General features: G+C 47.7%; 1 protein-coding gene across 1 annotated transcript in view; it reads left to right on the top strand.

Moving 5' to 3' along the window:
• The window catches only part of LOC138302238 (adenylate kinase isoenzyme 5-like), a 182,834-nt gene that overhangs the window by 105,976 nt on the left and 54,222 nt on the right, over positions 1 to 22,636 (top strand). Inside the window, exon 5 of the mRNA XM_069242557.1 lies at positions 12,527 to 12,640. Within this exon, the coding sequence (XP_069098658.1) occupies positions 12,527 to 12,640 (114 nt within the window). The remainder of the gene's footprint in view (positions 1 to 12,526; positions 12,641 to 22,636) is intronic.

A 22,636-nucleotide genomic window follows, 5' to 3' on the forward strand; every position in this document is an offset into this window, starting at 1 on the left:
AGGAGTTCCCCGTAAAATGGCTTGTGTTCCGCAGTAGAGTCCTGGAAGGTTGAGGAGAGATATGTAAGGAGTAGCCCCCCGTAAGATGCCCTGTGTTCCACAGGAGAGTCTTGGGAGGCAGGGTAGAGATATGTAAGGAGGAGCCCTCGTAGGATGCCCTGTGTTTCAAGGAAGAGTCCTGGGGTGCAGGGGAGAGATACGTAAGGAGGAGTCCCCTGTAAGATGCCCTGTGTTCCACAGAAGAGTCCTGGGAGGCAGGGGAGAGATATGTAAGGAGGAGCCCCCGTAAGATGCCCTGTGTTCCACAGAAGAGTCCTGGGAGGCAGGGGGGAAATATGGAAGGAGGAGCCCCCGTAAGATGCCCTGTGTTCCACAGAAGAGTCCTGGGGGACAGGGGAGAGATATGTAAGGAGGAGCCCCCGTAAGATCCCCTGTGGTCCACAGGAGAGTCCTAGGGGGCAGGAGAGAGAGATATGTAAGGAGGAGCCCCCGTGAGATCCCCTGTGTTCCACAGAAGAGTCCTGGGGGGCAGGGGAGAGATATGTAAGGAGGGCCCCCCCCTAAGATGCCCTGTGTTCCACAGGAGAGTCCTGGGGGGCAGAGGAGAAATATGTAAGGAGGAGCCCTCCCGTAAGATGCCCTGTGTTCCACTGAAGAGACCTAGGGGGCAGGGTAGAGATATGTAAGGAGGAGGCCCCCCCTAAGATGCCCTGTGTTCCACTGAAGAGTTCTGGCGGGCAGGGGAGAGGTATGTAAGGAGGGGCCCCCCATAAGATGCCCTGTGTTCCACAGAAGAGTCCTGGGAGGCAGGGTAGAGATATGTAAGGAGGAGCCCTAGTAGGATGCCCTGTGTTTCAAGGAAGAGTCCTGGGGTGCAGGGGAGAGATACGTAAGGAGGAGTCCCCTGTAAGATGCCCTGTGTTCCACAGAAGAGTCCTGGGAGGCAGGGGAGAGATATGTAAGGAGGAGCCCCCGTAAGATGCCCTGTGTTCCACAGAAGAGTCCTGGGAGGCAGGGGAGAAATATGGAAGGAGGAGCCCCCGTAAGATGCCCTGTGTTCCACAGAAGAGTCCTGAGGGGCAGGAGAGAGAGATATGTAAGGAGGAGCCCCCGTGAGATCCCCTGTGTTCCACAGAAGAGTCCTGGGGGGCAGGGGAGAGATATGTAAGGAGGGCCCCCCCCTAAGATGCCCTGTGTTCCACTGAAGAGACCTAGGGGGCAGGGTAGAGATATGTAAGGAGGAGGCCCCCCCTAAGATGCCCTGTGTTCCACTGAAGAGTTCTGGCGGGCAGGGGAGAGGTATGTAAGGAGGGGCCCCCCATAAGATGCCCTGTGTTCCACAGAAGAGTCCTGGGAGGCAGGGGAGAGATATGTAAGGTGGAGCCCTCCGTAAGATGCCCTGTGTTCCACAGAAGAGTCCTAGGAGGCAATGGAGAGATATGTAAGGAGGAGCCCCTGTAAGATGCCCTGTTTTCCACAGAAGAGTCCTGGGAGGCAGGGGGGATATGTAAGAAGGAGCTCCCCCTTTAAGATTACTTGTGTTCAACAGGAGAATCCTGTGAGGCGGGGGATATGTAAGGAGGAGCCCCCCATAAGATGCCCTGTGTTCCACAGAAGAGTCCTGGGAGGCAGGGGAGAGATATGTAAGGAGGAGTTCCCCGTAAAATGGCTTGTGTTCCGCAGTAGAGTCCTGGAAGGTTGAGGAGAGATATGTAAAGAGGAGCCCCCCGTAAGATGCCCTGTGTTCCACAGGAGAGTCTTGGGAGGCAGGGGAGAGATATGTAAGGAGAAGCCCCCGTAAGATGCCCTGTGTTCCACAGGAGAGTCTTGGGAGGCAGGGGAGAGATATGTAAGGAGGAGCCCTCGTAGGATGCCCTGTGTTTCAAGAAAGAGTCCTGGGGTCCAGGGGAGAGATACATAAGGAGGAGTCCCCTGTAAGATGCCCTGTGTTCCACAGAAGAGCCCTGGGAGGCAGGGGTGGATATGTAAGGAGGAGCCCCCGTTAGATGCCCTGTGTTCCACAGAAGAGTCCTGGGAGGCAGGGGGGAAATATGGAAGGAGGAGCCCCCCATAAGATGCCCTGTGTTCCACAGGAGAGTCCTGGGAGGCAGAGGTGGATATGTAAGGAGGAGCCCCCGTATTATGCCCTGTGTTCCACAGGAGAGTCCTGGGGTACAGGGGGGAGATATGTAAGGAAGAGCCCCCGTAAGATCCCCTGTGTTCCACAGGAGAGTCCTGGGAGGCAGGGAGAGATATGTAAGGAGGAGCCCCGTAAGATGCCCTGTGTTCCACAGGAGAGTTCTGGGAGGCAGGGGAGAGATATGTAAGGAGGAGCCCTCCGTAAGATGCCCTGTGTTCCACAGGAGAGTCCTGGGGTGCAGGGGGGAGATATGTAAGGAGGAGCCCCCGTAAGATGCCCTGTGTTCAACAGGTGAGACCTGGGAGGAAGGGGAGAGATATGTAAGGAGTCGTTCCCACCATACGATCCCCTGTGTTCCACAGAAGAGTTCTGGGGGGCAAGGTAGAGATATGTAAGGAGGAGCCCTCCGTAAGATCCCCCGTGCTCCACTGAAGAGTTCTGGGGGGCAGGGGAGAGATATGTAAGGAGGAGCCCCCCATAAGATGCACTGTGTTCCACAGGTGAGACCTGGGAGGAAGGGGAGAGATATGTAAGGAGCAGCCACCGTAAGATCCCCTGTGTTCCACTGAAGAGTCCTGGGGGGCAGGAGAGAGATGTGTAAGGAGGAGCCCTCCGTAAGATCCCCCGTGCTCCACTGAAGAGTCCTGGGAGGAAGAGAGGGATATGTAAGGAGGAGCCCCCGTAAGATGCCCTTTGTTCCACAGAAGAGTACTGGGAGGCAGGGGAGAGATATGTAAGGAGGAGCCCCCCGTAAGATCCCCTGTGTTCCACAGAAGAGTCCTGGGAGGCAGGGGAGAGATATGTAAGGAGGAGGCACCGTAAGATGCCCTGTGTTCCACTGAAGAGTTCTGGGGGGCAGGGGAGAGGTTTGTAAGGAGGAGCCCCCGTAAGATGCCCTGTGTTTCAAGGAAGAGTCCTGGGAGGCAGGGCGGAGATATGTAAGGAGGAGCCCCCCCAGTATTTAAAATACGGCGCACCATGGCGGTACTCAGGGGTACTAGTGTCATAATGTTTTACGCTAGTCCGGTGCTTTGCAGGATTAGCATCCAAAACGTTGACGCTAATACTGCAGAGCACCCAGAGGCCCTTTGAAAACAATGGAAGCTCCCTTTAACGCCTGATCTTAGCAGGCATTAAAAATGCCAATAAAAATGATGCAAATAAATCTCTTATTTTTTTATTTTTTTCAGCCCCACTAGCGCCGGAACGCCCCCTTGCATACATTATGCCTGATGCAGGGGTAATGTGGCGCAAAAGGTTAAAAGTGGCGCAATGCAAACATTGTGCAATTTTGTAAATATGACATGGTGTTTTTGGCCTTCCAACGCCACATTAGTGTAAAAAAATGATGCTAATGTGGCATTGGAATGTGCTAGACCCTCCTAAATCTGGGCCTTACATGCATCAAAACAGCTGAATAAGAAAGAAATACAATACCAATGAAATCCAAAACCAATTTTTTAAAAAAATCTAATTTTGCTTCATTTTTAGACACCAAAATGAAAAAAAACACTGGAGGTTTTCGAAGATTCAAATTATTCAGCAAATCCTAAATCACTCAGAATGTAAAAAAAGCAATGGTAACTGCAGTGGTTAGTAGTTATGTTGACAACTTTTGAAAACATTGGTAAAGTTGTGTTTGGTTACTCCGGCCCCCTTTGGGTAACCAACTCTGGCAGGGAGCAAGTCACAAGTGCCAGTAAGGCTTGCAGTCCCAGCAGTCTTCATTCCAGGTCCAGACTCTGTGGGAGAACCGCCACGGACATCAGTGGAGTGGGTCTGATGCAAGAGATTGTAGGAGGCCTGCCTTCTATGACGTGCGCAACACTAGGCGCACTGTGCAGAGGGTCCAGGCAATTACACGGTGGTTTCCAGAGGTAAAAACTAGATCACCTAAAGTTCTAGTTTTTGAGGTAGCTTGGTCGAGCAGTTAGGCTAATCTTGGAGAAGTGCAAAGCATTTGTTGTACTCACAGTATCAATCATGCACCAAATACCTCAAAGGAATAACTCAAGACCAATTTACAAAAATATATTGGATTTTTATATAAATTTTAAGACCAAGATCATCAAAATTGGTTAATTACTTTATAAGATATGAATTTCTGAACTTTTAATATGTAATTACACACCATAGGACCCAATAAGCAGTCACTTTTAAAAATGCATATAAAATCATACAGTTGGTTTACCAAGTTCCACTTTTTGCAGGTTGGTCGAGGTTGTCGGTGGGCACAATGTGCCAGCTTGAGAAGTTCAGGCAGCTCCCGGGTCCGGTGGGACTAGCGGTGAAACTTCTCTTGGAGCTGGTGCAGGGCCACTGAGGGGGACCACTTGGAAAAAGGGTGGTTCTTGCAAATTTAAAGGTGGTGCCTTGGGGTCCCCTTGGGCTGTCGAGGTTGCAAGGGGTTAGGGACCCGCGGAGTAGAGCTGGTTCCTCGTTGCAGGGCACAGGGCGGCCGAATGGAGGACTAGTTGGTGATCCAGGAGCTGTGCGCAATGGAGCCCCTTGGAGCTGGAGGTAAGTCTCTTTGAAGGTGGCTTGCAGGACAATGGTGGCAGTCTGGCTGGAACTGGAAGCCACCTGAACCTCTCAAGCTGGTACAGTGTCCCCCCCGGCGAACTCGACCAACCTGCAAAAGCGGAACTTGGCAAACACACTGTGTGATTTTAAATAGGGCGGCCAGGTGCAGACTGAGTTGATAATCCAGGAGCTATATGCAATGGAGCACTTTCAAGCTGGAGGTAAGTCTCTTTGAAGGCTGCTTACAGGACAACGGGGGCACTCTGGTCGGGGGTGTTCCTGAAGTCCCTTGACTGGGGCTTGCATCCTGATCCTTTTTCAGCTCTGCAGGGGCTTGTTTTCTTGTTGTTTGGCATCATCTGACCAGTACCCAGGGTATTAGTGCGGTCCGGTCACCAGAGGGCGCAGTGACACCAAACTTGTCACACTTGCAGGACTGTCCTGGTAGCTGTTGGTGTGTCATCGAGTCCAGCTGAAAGCTTTGGTTCGGGAGCTATTGGCCTGTCATTACAGTGACCCTCACTGGGCTGTTGGTTCTTTGTTTGTTGCAGGGTGGTACATCCACTCTAGAGGGAGATCGTGGGCTATTTGTGAAGCCTGGAGGTCCTCTGGGTTTCTTGAGGTCAGTCCAGTGTCCAGCTCCTCCGCAGCGGCACTTGTCAGGTTCTGGGTGCAGCAGGCAGGGTTTGATGCCTTTTTCTTGTGCAGCAGGTCCACAGTTCCCGTGACTTCTTGGTGATGGTCTTCTTCTGTCCATCGAATCTGATTTCATGGTCTAGGGATGCCCACTAAATACTGAATTTAGTGGGCATTTCAGGGTGAACTTGTTAGTATTCAAAGGGACACTTACCTTTGGGTGGCTACACCCACTATAGTTACCACTTCCTGTGGGAAGGGTCACTTTTCTAAACCTAATTGGCTATTTTGCTTCCATCTAAGATGGAGGTAAATGAAATGGAGTGTCCACCTCACAGGGAACACCTTAGGGGTGGTGCATGCCAAGTGGGGCCACTCCTCCTACCCTTTGGGTGGTTTCCTGCCTTTGCTCCCGCCAAAAGTGAGGATTTGCAAAGGGGGAGCTCATGCTGCTAGCAGGAGGCCTGGGGGCGAGTTTCAAGGGTGGTAGGCCATTTGAAGCCAGGGCAGTGCACATTCCTGAGGGGGGGGGGGGTGTTAGCTCCTCCACCCAGGAAGGGCATTGTCTTACAAACCGGCTCTCCCCCAGGTTTGTATATTGGCTGTCTGGATGCAGCAGGCTGGCTGGAACCAGTCGGCAACCATGCCAGGCTAGTTAGCTTTTGTGGGCTTTTCCTTGGCGCTGCGGCAACCACTGAAACAGACCATACCCATGGTGTTTGCTGGAAGTGCCACGGCACGGTCACCCCTACTACTCATACATAGCGATCTCGGTCTGCACGGATTGCTATTCGCAGTCCACTAGATTTGGGCCACAGGGCAGGTAGCAGATTGCAGGCTGAACCATTTGGTGGAATTATGACTGGAGTTAGCTGGTAGGCATTACTAATTCCAGTGAATCGGTCACAGGTAGACTTCTCCAACCAGGTAGGGAACATTTGAAGCGCTCACTAGCACTATGATGGTAGAGGCCAGGGGCAGCAACCAACCCCCACCCCGCACATGCTTGTCCCCCTAGGAGAACACTGTGAACAGTAAGTGGGGCGACAGGCCAGCTCATCAGCGTACAGCAGATCGCAGCAAGGGCGGTTTGTCTTGGCAGCTCAGAAGTGTAGAGTGGGAACAAAGTCAGGGAGCAGCTGGCAGCACGGCAGCAAGCAGGAAATAAATGCAGTGAGTCCTTTATGCCACCAAGTAGGGAGCAGGGGAACAACAGAAGAGCAGTCCAGATGAGTTCTTGGTAGAGTCCAGCAGTCCTTCTGACAGAGGTTTAGTCACAGTTCCAAAAGTGCTCTAAAATCATGGGGTCAGAGCCCATATACTTATACTACAAAATGTCCTTGTTTAGGGGGGGGTGACTTCAAAGTGACCCTTTCAAGCATAACACAACCCCTTTCAGCCCAGCCCCGGCTCCAGACATCAGTAGGGGTAAATCAGCCCATTGTGTGAGGCAGGGACACAGCCTATATGGATGTGGGTGTGCCCTGCCTCCCTCCCTTCCAGCTCAGCAAGACTAACAGTATGCAGATACTCCCAGCCCCTCCTGTATGATGGCTGTCTGGAAAGTATGCACAAAGTGGAGCTGTCACTCTGCCCCAGATGTAAATTGGGGTCAGGCTGCAAAACACTAGAGTTATAAGCACAGAGAAATGCCCACTTTCTGAAAGTGTCATTTCTAAAACAGTAATGCAAAATCCAACTACACCAGTAAGTAAGATTTCTCACTACCATTCCAAACATACGAAACATGCACATGCTACTCCTTTCAGATCATCAATTACCACTTAAAAATGTATAAAGAAACTCCCACTGCTAACCTATGAAGGGAGCAGCCCTCACAGAAATGAAAAATTAAATAGGCTGTTTGTCACTACCAGGGGATGTAAAACATAAAAGCACATGTCCTACCTTTTACATACACAGCACCCGCCCCATAGGGCTACCTAGGGCCTGTCTTAGGAGTGCCTTAGATGTACTAAAAGGGGGGCTTAGGCCTTGGCAAGTAGTTTGACTTGCCAGGCCAACGTAGCAGCAGACTGCGCACGCAGAAGCTGCAGTGGCAGGCCAGAGACAAGTTTGAAAGGTGACTTCTGTGGGTGGCGCAATCCGTGCTGCAGGCCTCCTAGTAGCATTTAATTTACAGGCCCTGAGTACATGGTATACTACTTTACAAGGGAAGTATAGGTACATTTAATATGCCAAACCAGTGTAAGCCAATCATACCAAGTTTTAGGCAAGAGAGAGCACAGGCACTTTGGCACTGAATATCAGTGGTAAAGCGCCCAGAGTCCTAAAGCCAAAGGAAAGAGGGCCAGAAAAATAGGAGGAGAAAGGCAAAACATTTGGGGATAACCCTGCAGGAAGGGCCATTTCCAACACTGGGCAACAGCGTGGCAAATTTCAAAGCTGCCTTTTACGCAAAGGTTACATAAAATTTGACTTTGTCATAAAGTTGGGTCTAATGCAACAATTCTTTTGAAACCTTGCTGTACCAGTTTTAGTAGTCTCATTTAGGAGTTAGCACAGCCAATGGGCCACTACTCTTCATGTCCTATTTTTTGTTATACTGCTCCTGCCTTAGGGCTCAACAGGCCGACCTTAGTGGTAACTTATATACAATGAAAGGGAAGGTCTGGGCTTTGTCATTAGTTTAAAGGTAAATTAACAGTTTAAACCTGCTCTGCAAGTCTGCAGTGGCAGGCTGGGACACACTCCAGTAGTTTTCATGATTAATTGTCTGAGAGGTTTGTGGGTGATTTATTTTTGTTTGTGTATTCTGTGGGGAGTTAGAGTAAATGGGCTAGCATGTAGTTTGTGGCCTCGGATGTCCCTGAGTGCTGTATGGCCTGGCACCTTCTCTAAAGCCTTTTGGCATGTGAAGCCCACACATGGGTTATTGCCTCAGATATTTTGTGCTAGAAGCTCAGGCAGCTGGAGATAGCTGGGTAATTCAATGTCCTTGCTGCTTTTGGGTAATGCAGGTCCTCCTAGATTATCCATGTTTGGATTTATTTTAGGATACATATAGCACAGTTTTACGTCAGCATTACCGCCGGTTTGTGTCATTCTCAGACGCATGCTGGGTGTCATATTTATTGAATGGTGCAAGCCCACAGTAAGGCCTGGGTAGCGTCCTTAAAAAACAACACTAGCCGGGTGGGGGTGGTGGTAGGGAAGGAGGGGGTTGTGTGTCAGAAAAGGATGCTAGCCTGGTTAGAGGCAAAACAAAACGCCTCTAACCAGACTAGCGCCGTTTCCTGGTGCACAACCACCAAAACATGACTCCTGTCTTAGGAAAGACAGGAATCATGCCCACCACCCCAATGGCCAGCACAGGGGACAAGTGACCTCTTGGCATGGCCATTGCACCCTATGCCATGCAGTTGGCCCCAAGTTAGGACCCCCGATAGCACTTTAAAAAAAATTACAAATACTTTCCAATACTTACCCTACTTACCTGGGATGGGGTCCCCCATACTCTGGTGTCCCTCTGGTGTGGGTGGAGGTGTTCCTGGGGGTTGGGGAGGGCACCTGTGGATATCTTCCATGGTGTTTAACCATGGAAATAGGTCCACAGGTCCCCTAATGCCTGGTCTGACCCAATGGGTTAAATAATGGTGCAAAGCAAGCTTTGCACCATTATTTAGACCCTCCTCCCACCCGTGCATCATTTTAGCATAGGGGAAAAATATAGGGCTATGGGGATAGCACCATTTTTTAGATGGAAACGCCTATCTTGCATCTCATTGACGCAAGGTAGGTGCACACATCCAAAAAATGATGCAAACTCCTATATTTTGATGGTAGACGTGTCTAACATCAAAATATTAATATGGAGTTTGGTTAATGTCGAATTTGCATAAAAGAAAATGACGCAAATTTGGCGAAACAGAATATAAATATGCCCCATACAGTGTTTCAGGATCCAGTATCTTGGTCACCATAGGTAATATATGGTCCCAGATCTCTGTGTTAATTTATGGTCGGAAGAGCTTCCAAGGGTTTCTGGATTTCATGAGTCCCTTGGTGGATTGTGGCCTCCTCGTCTCCAGTTTGATTTATGATCTCTGAGTCTTGAGATTTATAAATTTCTAAATTGACTTTACGGTTTGGGTACGAGGCATTCAAGGGTAAGTTTGTATCTTGTCAGTTCCTGGTACTCAAGTACTCCTAGGTGAATCAGGGTCCGGTGTTTCACTTATTCGGAGTACGAGTGATTTAGGGTCCCAGATGTTCTTGGATCATTTGGGTCTTTCACTGATTTATGGCACTGGGTGCCACCAAGTGATTCAGGGTTTTGGGTGATGTGTGGCCTCTTTTTGCATGGTTATCCCCCACTTTTGCCTGATGTTGATGAGTTCTAGAAGTTGCTAGTGCCCAGGTCCCTGCTAACCAGGTTCCCTGGGCCAGAGCTCTTTCCCTAAATCTGTTGTGATGCTTGGCACAATTGGATATACTCTTACATATCACTATAAGGCCCTAGTAAATAGGTACCCCAGTACCCAGGGCTAGGTATGACTAGGGCCCTGAGGGCAGCAGCACTGATTGTGCCACCCTCTAGGGCCATGGCACCCAGATGTACCCAGCACTGCCAGTGCAGGCTGAGTGTACTGGGGCAAACCTAAAAAGGCAAACCCAACATGGCACACTTCCAGTGTGCCCTGTCCATCCTACTCTGGACATAATATAGGTAAGTCACCACCTTTGGTAGGCCTCACAGCCCTAAGGCAGGGTGCACCATACTATATGTGTCCTTGAAAAACCTGAGACATAGGCCCTCATTATGAAGACGGCAGTAAAAACCGCTGTGTTCATGCTGGCGGTCAAAACACTGACGGCCAGCGTCCCCGGATTCCCGCCGGCTGCATAAAGAACATTCCTGCATGGGCAGTACAGAGGCTCCCAGGGGTGCCCTGGTGCACCCCTTCCGCCAGCCTTTTCCTGGTGGGGAAACCCGCCAGGGAAAGGCTGGTGGCTGAGAAACATTATCCGAGGGGCAGCACAGTGTTTCCGACCGCCGCCAGGCTGCCTGACGGAGGCAGCCTGGCGGTGAGTGAGGGCTGCCAATAGCGGCCCTCATGGGGTATATTATGTGGCGGTGTGGCCCGCCATGCCGGCTGGAATTGTTACCCACCACCGCCGGCATGGCAGGCCACACCGCCGTGTTCATAATGGCCGCTATAGTGAGTGAACAGAGCAGCCATTTTAAGTGCATGTACTGGACACTGGTCAAACACAAGTTCCCCAGCTACATGATGGGCACTCTGTACCCTGGGTTGTTTGGTATCAAACAACTCAGAATATTAAATACAAACTGGTTCCACTGTTGGATATACCCTAAATGTACCCAGGGGGACACCTTTGAGGCGCCCCTTGAAAAAGCTAACGTAAAGTGGCATAGTTGCTGACTGGTTCCATCCAGCCTGCCACTTCCAGGCAGCCAATATACAAACCGGGGGGAGAACCATGGCTCTCTGGTTTGTAAGACAATGCCCTTTCTGGGTGGAGGAGCTCAACACCCCCTCCCTCAGGAATGTGCAACATCCTGGCAGTGAGCTTCAAAGGGCTACTGCCCCTGAAACTCGAGCCTCCAGGCCTGCTGCTAGCAGCAGAGGGATTTCCCCCTTGTAGACCCCCACTTTTGGCTGAAGCAAAGGTGAGAAACCAGACAAAGGGTAAGAGGAGTTGCCTCACTGATCATGCACCACTCCTAGGGGCTTGCAGGCGAAGTGGACCCTCCATCTCATTTTCCTCCATGTTGGATGGTGGGAAAATATCCAATAGCATGAGAGCACAGGACCTGCTGCACCAGAAGAGGCTCCAAGACCGCTACTTGCTGCATCTGTGTCCCGACAATCGCTGACGCAGAGGAGATGACCACTGGACCAACCTCAAAAGACCCCGAGGACCTCCAGACTTCGCAAATAGCCCAAGATCTCCCTCCTGAGTGGAGGCACCACTCAAGAAACCAAAGGAACTGGTAAGGAACTTGCAAACTAGTGAGGGACACCTCACCAATTGGATGATATCTCTGCAACTGGAAGTCGCAGCCAGACCCCATGACACACCAACAACAGCCCAAATGTGACCTGCAAGTGTGCCAACTTTACCCCAGATACTGACCAGTGCACATCGGACATTATCGGAAACAGCTCCCCCAGAGCTGCAACTGGACCGGGAGGAAGCCCCAGTTGAGGAACTTCAGTGATACCCCAGACCTCCCACCAGCGCACCAGCGACGTCCTGCACAACCTCAAAAAGAAGACTTACCTCCAGCTCCAAAGATTCCCTTTGCGCACATCATCCAAGACCTTCAAAACACCCTACACCTGGCCGCCCTAAGCCTTGCATCAGATGATCTGCTGTTTGCCCTGGGTTCCCAACCCCTTGCGACCTCATCAGCCCAAGGGGACCCCCAACCACCAACTTTAAATCTGCAAACCAGCTCCTTTTCCAAGTGGCCCATCCAGGTGGCCCTGTGCCTGTGCCAATAGGTTTTCCAATGCTGCTCCCACTGGAATCGGGAGCCATCTGAGGCTCTCCAGCTGGCACGCAGTGACCACCAACTACCTCGACCACCTTGCAGAAGAAGAGACTGGTAACCAAACTGTACGATTTTTAATGCATTTTTAAATTTAACTGCCTATTGATTCCTATTGGGCGTAATTACGCACAGAAAGACTAACTTTATTAAGTAATATCTCAAAAATACTTAACGTATCTTAAAAGATTTTTGTCTTAAAATTTATATAAAAGTATTTTTATAAATTCTGGTCTCGATTATTCACTGAGTGTGTGAGGTACATGATTGGATTTGTGAGTACAGCAAATACTTAGCACATCTCCTGGATTAGTCTAACTGCTCGACCAGCTACCTTAAACATTAGAGCATTTAGGTGGTCTGATTTTACCTCTGGAAGCCAACGTGCGGTTGCCTGGACCCCCTGCATAGTGTGCCTAGTTTTGCACACTACATAGAGGGCCAGCCTCTGACAGGTGGCCAGGTGTTTCATGGCCCTGGGAAGTTTGGTGTCTCACACACTTCCAGGTGATGTATTGTTGTGGATGCTCTCATGTCACTGAAGGTCCCAGGAGCTTCTAGTAACCCATGGTCGCAGGTGTCCAGCTGGTTCAGGGCAGTGGGTCTCCAGGTGATTTATGGTTGTGGTTGCTTAAAGTGTTTTGTACAATTATTGTCAGGTGACCATGAGCTCTCTTTCCTTCAAGGAAACAACAATTGAAGAGCTGAAACAACAGTTCATCCGGCATCATGATGCCCCAGGCTTCATCGTGGATGGTTTCCCTCGAGAGATTGGCCAGGCCTTCACCTTCGAGGAGCAGGTGAGGAGTGGTGTCATGCCCTGCACTTGGTGTGGGCAGAGTTGAACTTGAGGAGGCAAGCTGCTCGTGCAAGCTGACATGGCCGCTCTGCAGGTTTACTTTTAATCGGGTCAGGCATGGTGGCACAATCAGTGCTGCAGCCCTGGTGACCCCTTTAACACCCTGCCCTGGGGACAACTGATACCATTTACTAAAGGCTTATAGGGGTGGTAAAGTCCTTGTCAATTGGGTTTGCAAACACCTCAGTACAATTCAATGGAAAGAGAACTGGCACTGAGGTTCTTGTTAGCAGGCCTTACACTTTCAGGTCAAAAGCAACAGCATCAAGCAGCAAAAAGTTGGGGCGATCAGCCAAAAGGCGGACTTCACAACTGGTGGTGTTTATTGAAAATTTTCCATATTTTGGTGGGTCCATGGGAGTAAGCTGGTGGGGGTTGTTGACTAATGATGGTATGCATGTGTGTTGAAATGCGTTCTTATGCTGATTGGTGCATGAGTGTCTGCTGATGGGAGCTGTTGACTTAAGATGGAATGTGTGTAAATGTTTCCATATGTTGGTGGATGCATCTTGTGATGGTGTGTGTATGTGTGTTGAAATGTTTCCATATCCTGGTGGGTTCATGGGTATCTGCTGGTAAGAGTTCTTGCCTTATGATGGTGTATGTGTGTTAAAATATTTCTATATGTTGGTGGGTGCTTGGGTGTCTGCTGGTGGGAGTTGTTGACTTATGATGGTGTGTATATGTGTGTTGAAATGTTTCCATATGTTGAGGGGTGTATGGGTGTCTGCAGGTACGAGCTGTTGACTTATGATAGTGTGTGTAGAAATGTTTTCATATGTTGGTGGGTGCATGGGTGTCTGCAGGTGGGAGCTCTTGCCTTATCATGGTGTGTGTGAGCGTGTGTGTTGAAATGCTTCCATATGTTGGTGGATGCATGGGTGTCACCAGGTAGAAGCTGTTGACCTATGATGTTGTGGATGTGTGTTAAAATGTTTCCATATGTTGGTGGGAGCATGGGTGTCTGTAAGTGGGAGTTGTTAACTTATGATTGTTTGTGTGAGTGCGTGTTAAAATGTTTCCATATGTTGGTGGGTGAATGAATGTTTGCAGTTGGGAGATGTTGACTTAAGATGGTGTGTGTATGTGTGTTGAAATATTTCTATATGTTTGGTGGGTGCATGGGTACCTGACGGTGGGAGTTGTTTACTTAAGAAAGTGTGTATGTGTGTTGAAATGTTTTCATATATTGGTGGGTACATGGGTGTCTGCTGGTGGGAGTTATTGACTTATGATGTTGTGTGTATGTCTGTTGAAATGTTTCCATGTGTTTGTGGGTATCTGTAGGTGGAAGTTGTTATCTTATGATGGTGTGTGTGAGTGTGTGTGTTAAATTGTTTCCATATGTTGGTGGGTGCATGGTTGTCTGCTTGTGGGAGTTGTTGACTTATGATGTGTGTGTATGTGTGTTGAAATATTTCTACATGTTGGTGGATGCATTGGTGTCTGCTGGTGCGGGTTGTTGACTTCTGAAAGTGTATATGTGTGATGAAATGTTTTCACATGTTGATGGGTGTCTGCTGGTGGGAGTTCTTGACTTATGATGATGTGTGTATGTTTGTTGTAAAGCTTCCATATGTTGGTGGCACATGGGTGTCTGCAGTTGAGAGTTGTTATCTTATTGTACTGTAATAGTATTTATATAGCGCTTACTACCCCTGACGAGGCGTTGAAGCGCTTTTCGGTGAGTAGCATGCTTCTCTGGAACCCAACAAGAATTAGTGATGGATTAGTATCGGGAAATATGAGTACAGTTTTAGTATTATTATGAGTTAATTTGAGCCGCGGATATGAGAGTTTGTTAGTTAGATTGACTGGAGTAATGGAGGGGTGGAGAAGGAAAGAAATCCAGAAGTGTTAATTGGGAGTATATCCCTCATTTACTCAACCCAAAGGCTTGGGATGAGCAAAGGGGGATGGAGGGGGAAAGAGTGTGGAAGGGTTAGGGAGAGCATATTAGCAGGGTGAGATAAATGAGGGAGAATTTAGTAGGGTTGTGTGGGAAGTCATGGTAGTAGAGTGAGGTTTGGTGAGTTAGATGTGGAAGCGGAGGGAAGAGCTTAGGCAGAGTTATTTAGGAGATGAAAGTAGTAGAAAGGACTTGGGATGAGTAAGAGTGGGAATGGAGGATAGTTTGATAGAGACATGACATATGATGATGGGTAGATAAGTGTGATAAGATGAGAGCAGGGATTCATAGATATCTAGTATAACAACCCTCCCAGGAGTCATGCAATGACCCACGAGCATGGCAAGCACAGAAACAACACATACACATTCATTCATATATATTGCAGTTTTCTAACATGCAGACAAGACTTAAATTGGGGGGCGTGGCTCAAATAGCTTTACACAGAACGTAATTACAAGTGAGAACCAACACATCAGAATGTTGGACCATTTTTTTTAATAAGGCCATTTCCAAGGCTCTATATAGACTTATCACAGGTGAGTGCGATACAGAAGTAACTAATCTTTTGATCCTCTTTAGAACGTTTTGAAGATTTTTTTTTGGCACACACTCAGGCAAGGGTTGTCAAAGTGTTCTGTTCATTTGGAAGGCTGTAGCTCAGTAAGGAGGATACAATATGTTCAGTTTACCCAAGGATAACATATAGGCTCCTAATGCACTGGGAGAAAGATTTAGTCACACTGACTGTCACACTTATGATGGTGTGTGTGAGTTAAAATGTTTCTATATGTTGCTGGGTGCATGTGTGTCTACTGGGGGAAGTTGTTGACTAATGATGGTGTATGTATGTGTTTTGAATATATTTCTAAATGTTGGTGGGTGCATGGATGTCTGCTGGTGGAAGTTGCTGTCTTATGATTGTGCGTGTTAAAACGTTTCCTTGTGTTGGTGGGTGCATGAGTGTCAGCTGGTGGGAGTTGTTGATTTATGATAGTGCGTTTATGTGTATTGAAATGTTTCCATCTGTGGGTTGGTGCAAATGTGTCTGCAAGTGGGAGTTGCTAATTTATGATGGTGTGAGTATGTGTTTTGAAATGTTTCTATATGTTAGTGGGCATATGGGTGTCTGTTGGTGGGAGTTGACTTATGACTGTGTGTTGAAATGTTGCTTATGTTGGTGGGTGCATGGGTGTCTGCTGGTGGGAGTTGTTGACTTATGATGGTGTGTATGTGTGTTGGAATATTTCCATATGTTGGTGGGTGCATGGAAACCTGCAGGTGGGAGTTGCTAACTTATGATGTTATGGGTGAGCGTGTGTCTTAAAATGCTTCTATATGTTGGGGGGTGCATGAGTGTCTGTGTAAGAACTTGACCAGTCACCTAAAAGGCAGGTTGTCAGCAGGGGCAATGACTCTTCCCCCATCCTTCCAAGACACCACTTGGCACTGCTGACGTAATAAGGGAGTCCTGACAAGTGTCCCCAAAAGGGTGGGGGGATTGGATGAGAGAGAGAGAGAGAGAGACGAACGATATTGGTCCTCATTATGTCATTGACCCCAGCCAGATTTCCGCCACAAGAAGGACAGAAATCCGGCTGTGGTCATGCTGGCAGACGGTGTTAAGGTAGCGCTCCTACCACCAGCAGCGCCATGCCAGCAGACCACCACCAGATGCATTATGAAAAATAATACGTCCTGCAAGTGTTTCGCTTGCGGGCGCTGCTGGAGGTAGCAGTGCCCCATCCCGTCCCCTGCCGGAAGACCCCCTGGATTCAGGTAAGTCGGGTTTCTGACAGGGGAGGGGGGGGATGTTGTGTGTGTGTGTAGGGGGGTGCGGGCATCTGGGGAGTTTTTGGGGGAAAGGGGGCCTCCTATCAGTGACAGGGAAAGAATTCCTTGTCACTGATAGGGCCTACTGCCATGCTTTTCGTGGAATTGCGAACGGCACAAAAACCATGGTGGTAGGCAGGGTCAAAATGCCTGAGGCGGTACAATAGCAGCTGCCGTGCTGGAAATTCTTATCTCAGCCCTGCGGCTGCTACCGCTATGGCGGTCGGAGTGGCAAATTGGCAGGTTGGCTTCAGTTGTCATGATGTGGCGGTATGTACCGCCAGCCTGTTGGCAGTACTACCACCACATTACCACCGACTGCCAGGGTCATAATGTCCCCCATTGTCTCTGCTGCCTGGTCCAGCCGGGCTCCCAATGCTTTGGGGTGCAGGTAATCGCTGTTAGAGTTAGTGGTTGAGTGTCCAGTGCTATAAGGGAAAGGACATGGATGAGTGATGTGTTGAGGGCACTTCTTGTACAGTATCTCAGCTAATAACCTGTCACTCAACACGATCTCCTCTCTGTTTCACACTTCTTAGAGTTATCACTCTTGATGTAGTTGTTCAATCTGAAAACTTGTAGCACATGAACCCACAGCAAAAAACTGTTTCCAAAAAGGAATAAACGTACATTGATTTATTCAGTCAAGTGAAAACCTGCTTTTTCTGTTTTTGGGAAATCACTAATATCAATTCTATACAATACTAATAGAGTTCCTGCAAAATGAGAACCGTTATCATAAGAAGCGAGACACATGTAATTAGCAAAGTCAAACTCATATGAAGGTTGTTCATCTGTCAACACTCTGCTGATGTCTTTTCCAATTTTAGAATGAATCAAGGCAGTGTACATAATCATGTCAAAGGTTTAAGCGTTTCCGTACACTCTCTTAATCAACCTCAAAACATTTGTTCTTTCTTGAAAATGAAGTCATTTAGTTACACACTGAGGTTCTTAATCTAAAAAAAAAACATTCAATCAACAGAGTGTGCTTCCTCTGCTTATCTTATGTAAAAAGCTGCCAGCACGCAGAGGCTGAATAAGTTGTTTCCTCTTTTGTTGCCCAGCAGCAATACAGAAGCCATGCAAGGAATTCCCAGGAGCAGGCTCTTGATGTCAGCTTCAAGAAGAACCGGAACAAAGCTCAGCGCTGACTAATACCTGTGAGGCTTTTTTTAGTTTGTGCAGGAATGAGACATGAGTGATGAGTAATTATTAGCACATGGCTCTTGAAACACAAGTCATGAGTAATGAGTAATGATTAGCACATGGCTCTTGAAACACAAGTCATGAGTGATGAGTCATGATTAGCACATGGCTCTTGAAAACACAAACACAAGTCATGAGTAATGAGTCATGATTAGCACATGGCTCTTGAAACACAAGTCATGAGTAATGAGTCATGATTAGCACATGGCTCTTGAAAACACAAGTCATGAGTAATGAGTCATGATTAGCACATGGCTCTTGAAACACAAGTCATGAGTGATGAATCATGATTAGCACATGGCTCTTGAAACACAAGTCATGAGTGATGAGTCATGATTAGCACATGGCTCTTGAAACACAAGTCATGAGTGATGAGTCATGATTAGCACATGGCTCTTGAAAACAAGAGTGCTGCTTAACAATCAGAGACAGGAGCTGTCCAACAATGTGCAGGGGCGCAGGTGTTACTGATGAACCCTGTGGGTGCTCCCAAGAACCTTGTGAAGGTTGAGTAAACAAGCCTTGATAAAATCAAGCAACACTAGGTAAACAAGCCTTGGTAAAAACATGGTGTACATACTTTTCAATCTAGAAAGGCAACAAGCTTTGGCCAAATAACTGTAAACATTACACCTTAACATAACTACCCCAACTGAACATGATCAAGCCAACAACCCGACGGCAGTTTATTACATACAATGCAAGAAGCAGATAAAGGTGAGGGAATCACAAGAGTCCCCCCAGCAAAGAACGCCCAACCAGACGGGGCTTGATCGGACTCCGGAGATGGAATTGACGGATGAGTTGGGGGGCATGGACCGAACTAAGTCATTCCCGGGAATTATCTTCTGGACCATACCCCTTCCAGGTCAACAGAGTGAAGTGTAATACTCCATGAAAGCGTTTGGAATCCAACACTTTGGCGACTTCATATTCCCAGTTCCCAGCTACTTTCAAGGGGAGAGGTGGTGTCATTTTTTACAGATGCCTTATGTCTTTTTCTCACCCAAATGGCCAGCTAGGGTTGAATCATGTCCCCAAGCAAGCTGGTGTCTTGCAAATCTGGTGTGGGAATATATAGGCCCTCATTACGACCCTGGAAGTCTGAAGACCGCCAGGGCTGAGGAGGCAGTCCCACCACCGACTGGTCGGCGGTAATCGGTGGTGAAGACTGCCAAATTAAGAGTTCGGCGGTTTGGCCAAAGCCAAACCGATGATACTCCGCTCCTCCCACCACTTTTTCACGGCCCACCAGGCTGGAGGTGAGCACCTCCAGCACGGCGGACACCGCAAAACCGCTAAGGGCAGTACGACGCAGGAGACTGCCAGCATTTTTCTGGTGGTCGCACAGCCAGAAAAAGCTGGCGGTCTTGCATCTTGGTGACAGGAATAGGCATTCCTGTTGCCAGGATACACTCGCACATACTTCCACCTATCTGCACGCATGCACTCGCAAACTTCTACACACAAACACACACCCACTCTCCCATGCAAACCCGACATAAACACCCATTCACGTTGACATACACACACAAACACCACTGACACACACGCATTCACTCCCCCATCCCGCACCCAGCACATACCAACATTTGCGTCTCTCCCCCTCACCGCATGCATCCATTCATGTCCCCCTTCACACCGCATAGACCCATTCACTCCCCCCTTTCCACACCACACACACACACTCACCCCATCCATCCACATTCAGCAACATACATGCACCCACCGTTCCTCACATTCACGACACTCACATACGCACACACACACCCCCGCCACCCTTCCCTGGTGGACAATCACTTACCTCGTCTGTTGAGGAGGTAGTCTGGGAGGGGGATGGGTCCCAGCACTTCCACCATTAGCAATGCCCCACCATCAGGACACCGCCACACCGTATTACGGGTCATAATATGGCGTGCAGTATCCATTTGGCATGGTGGTGCCAGTGGTGGAACCGGCTCTTCCCTGCTTACCGCCAGCACAACGGCTGTTGGATTTTTGCCCGATTTTGGGCATAAATATAACAGCAGTCATAATGCGGCTGTCTTTCAGCGCCTGCGGTTTTGGCGGTTTTGTAAAAAGACCACCAAAGTCGTAATAAGGACCATAGTCTGTCTGCATGAGAAAGGAATCTTCCTTGTAAATAAATATTTGGAGGACAGTCAGCTGTCTGTTGAACCATACATAGATTGTCAAGAAAATCATGGGGTGAACAGACTTCCACAATCTTCTCAGCAGGTATGACTATTCTGAGTCTGTGTCCTGTTGTGTGAAACCTAACCTGGAAAGTGTGTCTCTCTTTTGTTGGGCTGACCCTGGTCTGTATGTAATAACGAAATCAAATTAGTTAAAAAATAACAACCTCTGAAGCTGTCGGGTGTTAAAGCTCTGGTGACTTACAAGAATACAACATTTTCTACCTTTGCGTTAAGAATTTTATGTTCTATTAAGGACACAGAGGCGAGGATTACGATTCTCAATATTTACTACTCCAAAACATAGCAGCCAATCAAATTAAAGAAGAAACAGAAAACATATTATAATATGAGGCTTTCAACCACGCCCCTAAAGTCCACCAATAACCATCCAGAATAGACTACAAAATATTGCAGAAACATAGAACTTCCTCATTCTTTGCAAATAAACTCCAAAGACAAGGGGCCAGATGTATGAAAGCATTTTGCATTCGCAAACGGTGCGAATGCCCGTTTGCGAATACAAAATGCCATTTCAGAATGTATGAAATACATTCTGAATGCAATTTTAAGGAATCACTAAAATAGCGATTCCTTAAAATCGCGACCCTGTTTAGAGAGTCGCAAATTGCGACTTTCTAAATTAGAAATCGCAAATAAGGAATCCTTATTTGCGATTCCTTAGCACATGTATGAAGCAATTCCTAAATGCGATTTGGGCATTTAGGAATCACTAATTACCACCAAGTTGAACTTGGTGGTAACCATGTGCAATATTTAAAAATGCATTTAAAATGCATTTTTAAAATGTACATGTAAAGCACACACATGCCCTTTTGGCATGTGTGCACCTTACATGCCCCCCCCAAATTTTTTGGGGTGCAGCAGAAGGGGCCTTAGGCCCCCAGCACTCTGGGGTTTTGCATTTCCAAAATTGCGATTTCTAATTAAGAAATCTCAATTTTGGAAATGCAAAACATTCGCAGATTTGGGCCAACAGGCCCAAAGGTGCGAATGGGGCTGGTATCGCAATTTGCGATTCGGTAATAACATTTGTGATTTTTAAGAAATCGCTATTACCGATTCGCAAATGTGATACATGCCATTTTGCGAGTCAGAAATAGCGATTTCTTAAAAATCGCTATTTCCGAATCGCAAAAGGCCTTCATGATACATCTGGCCCTTAGAATCAAACACGATCTCCAAAATGTCTCTGGTCCAGAAACTAGAAAATCCAGGAAACACAATCAACTGATTCGATCCACAATTCCTTTCGCCTGTTTAGAATCATTTCCTGAAATAAAATAAAATATAGGTATCTTCCCAATACTAATCAGACTCAAAAGGGAGGGCAAAACATTCATAAACCCCAAGCACCCAATCCTGTACTGATAAACATAGCAATTAAAAGCGGGCCTAATGGATCAGACCTATGACAGCCTGTACGTTCTTCATATACCTTTAAACACTTAACAACACAAAGCTTATGATTATGAGGAAAAGCAGGATAATCAATCAAAGTGGACATACATTTCGTTGGCCTAGATATAAGAAACGAAACACCTGTAGGAGAGAATAACCTTCCTGCTAAATCCAGAGCTCTCACATCAGAGACTCTGCGACTGGAAATTAAACATGATCAATTTAGTGGATAACTGTTTTATAGACAAAACAAAAATATCAGGCCATGCATCCAAAAAAGATAACACAACATTTATATCCCACAATTGAGAATAATTCGGCTTAGGAGGATTAGCCACCCTAACACCAAGTAACTTGCATACTAGAGGATGTTGACCCACAGGTTTATTATTGATCCATTCATGTCCAGCAGAAATAGCAGACCTGAAATTATTTACTGGCCTGTAACATAAACCATTGTCTGCACAATCTGACAGAAAATGTATCACATTGTTGATCTTGGATCCAACGGGATCCACTTCCTTTCAAAAGCACCAACCCACCCATTTCCTCCATGCCAAGGAAAATCGTTTACGGGTGGAAGGAGCCCAAGCTTGATGTATAAAAGAGGCAGCTGACTCCGAAATGCCTTGCATCTGTTCATTACTCCTGAAATCTTCCAGGCCATGAGATTCAGTTGACCTGCTACAAGCAGCAGATGGGGGGATCCCACTGGATCCTGAAGAAGATGCAGAAAGCTCGGAATAAAGAGAGGGAGAGCAATGGAGAGTTCCAGAAGGGATGGAAACCAAGGTTGACTCTTCCACACAGGTGTAATAAGAAGTAACGAAGCTGATTGACGTGTCACTAACATTGCCACTCTCATGATCATGCTGAACGGGGGAAAAGCATAATTCATTTGACTCTACCAATCCTGCAGAAACGCATCCGTTGCCTGAGTTAACGTATCTGGTCTCCAACTGTAAATATTTGGCAGTAGAAAGTTGAGACATGACGCAAACAGGTCCATATGACAGGGACCGAGAAGATCCATTATCTCCTGAAAGATAAACGGGTGGAGTTTCCAATCGCTGGAGTCCATCAGATACATGAATGCCAGTCCGCCACTAGATTGTCCTTGCCCAGAAGAAATTTCACTATCACAAACATTTTCTGGGAAATGCAAGAATGCCAAAACTCTTTGGCAATGATCACCAAAAGATGAGATCTGGTACACCCACACCGATTGATGTACCGTACTGCGGTCACATTGTCCATCTTCAGAAGAATACAACAATTGTTCACTTGAGGAGACAGGGTAGCAAAATAGCCTGTCAACAATTCTAGGCAAATGATGTGCAACTGAAGTTCCTCGGCCAACCAACGACCC

Source organism: Pleurodeles waltl, chromosome 6 (genome assembly GCF_031143425.1).
Source record: "Pleurodeles waltl isolate 20211129_DDA chromosome 6, aPleWal1.hap1.20221129, whole genome shotgun sequence".
NCBI classification, from domain to species: Eukaryota; Metazoa; Chordata; class Amphibia; order Caudata; family Salamandridae; genus Pleurodeles; species Pleurodeles waltl.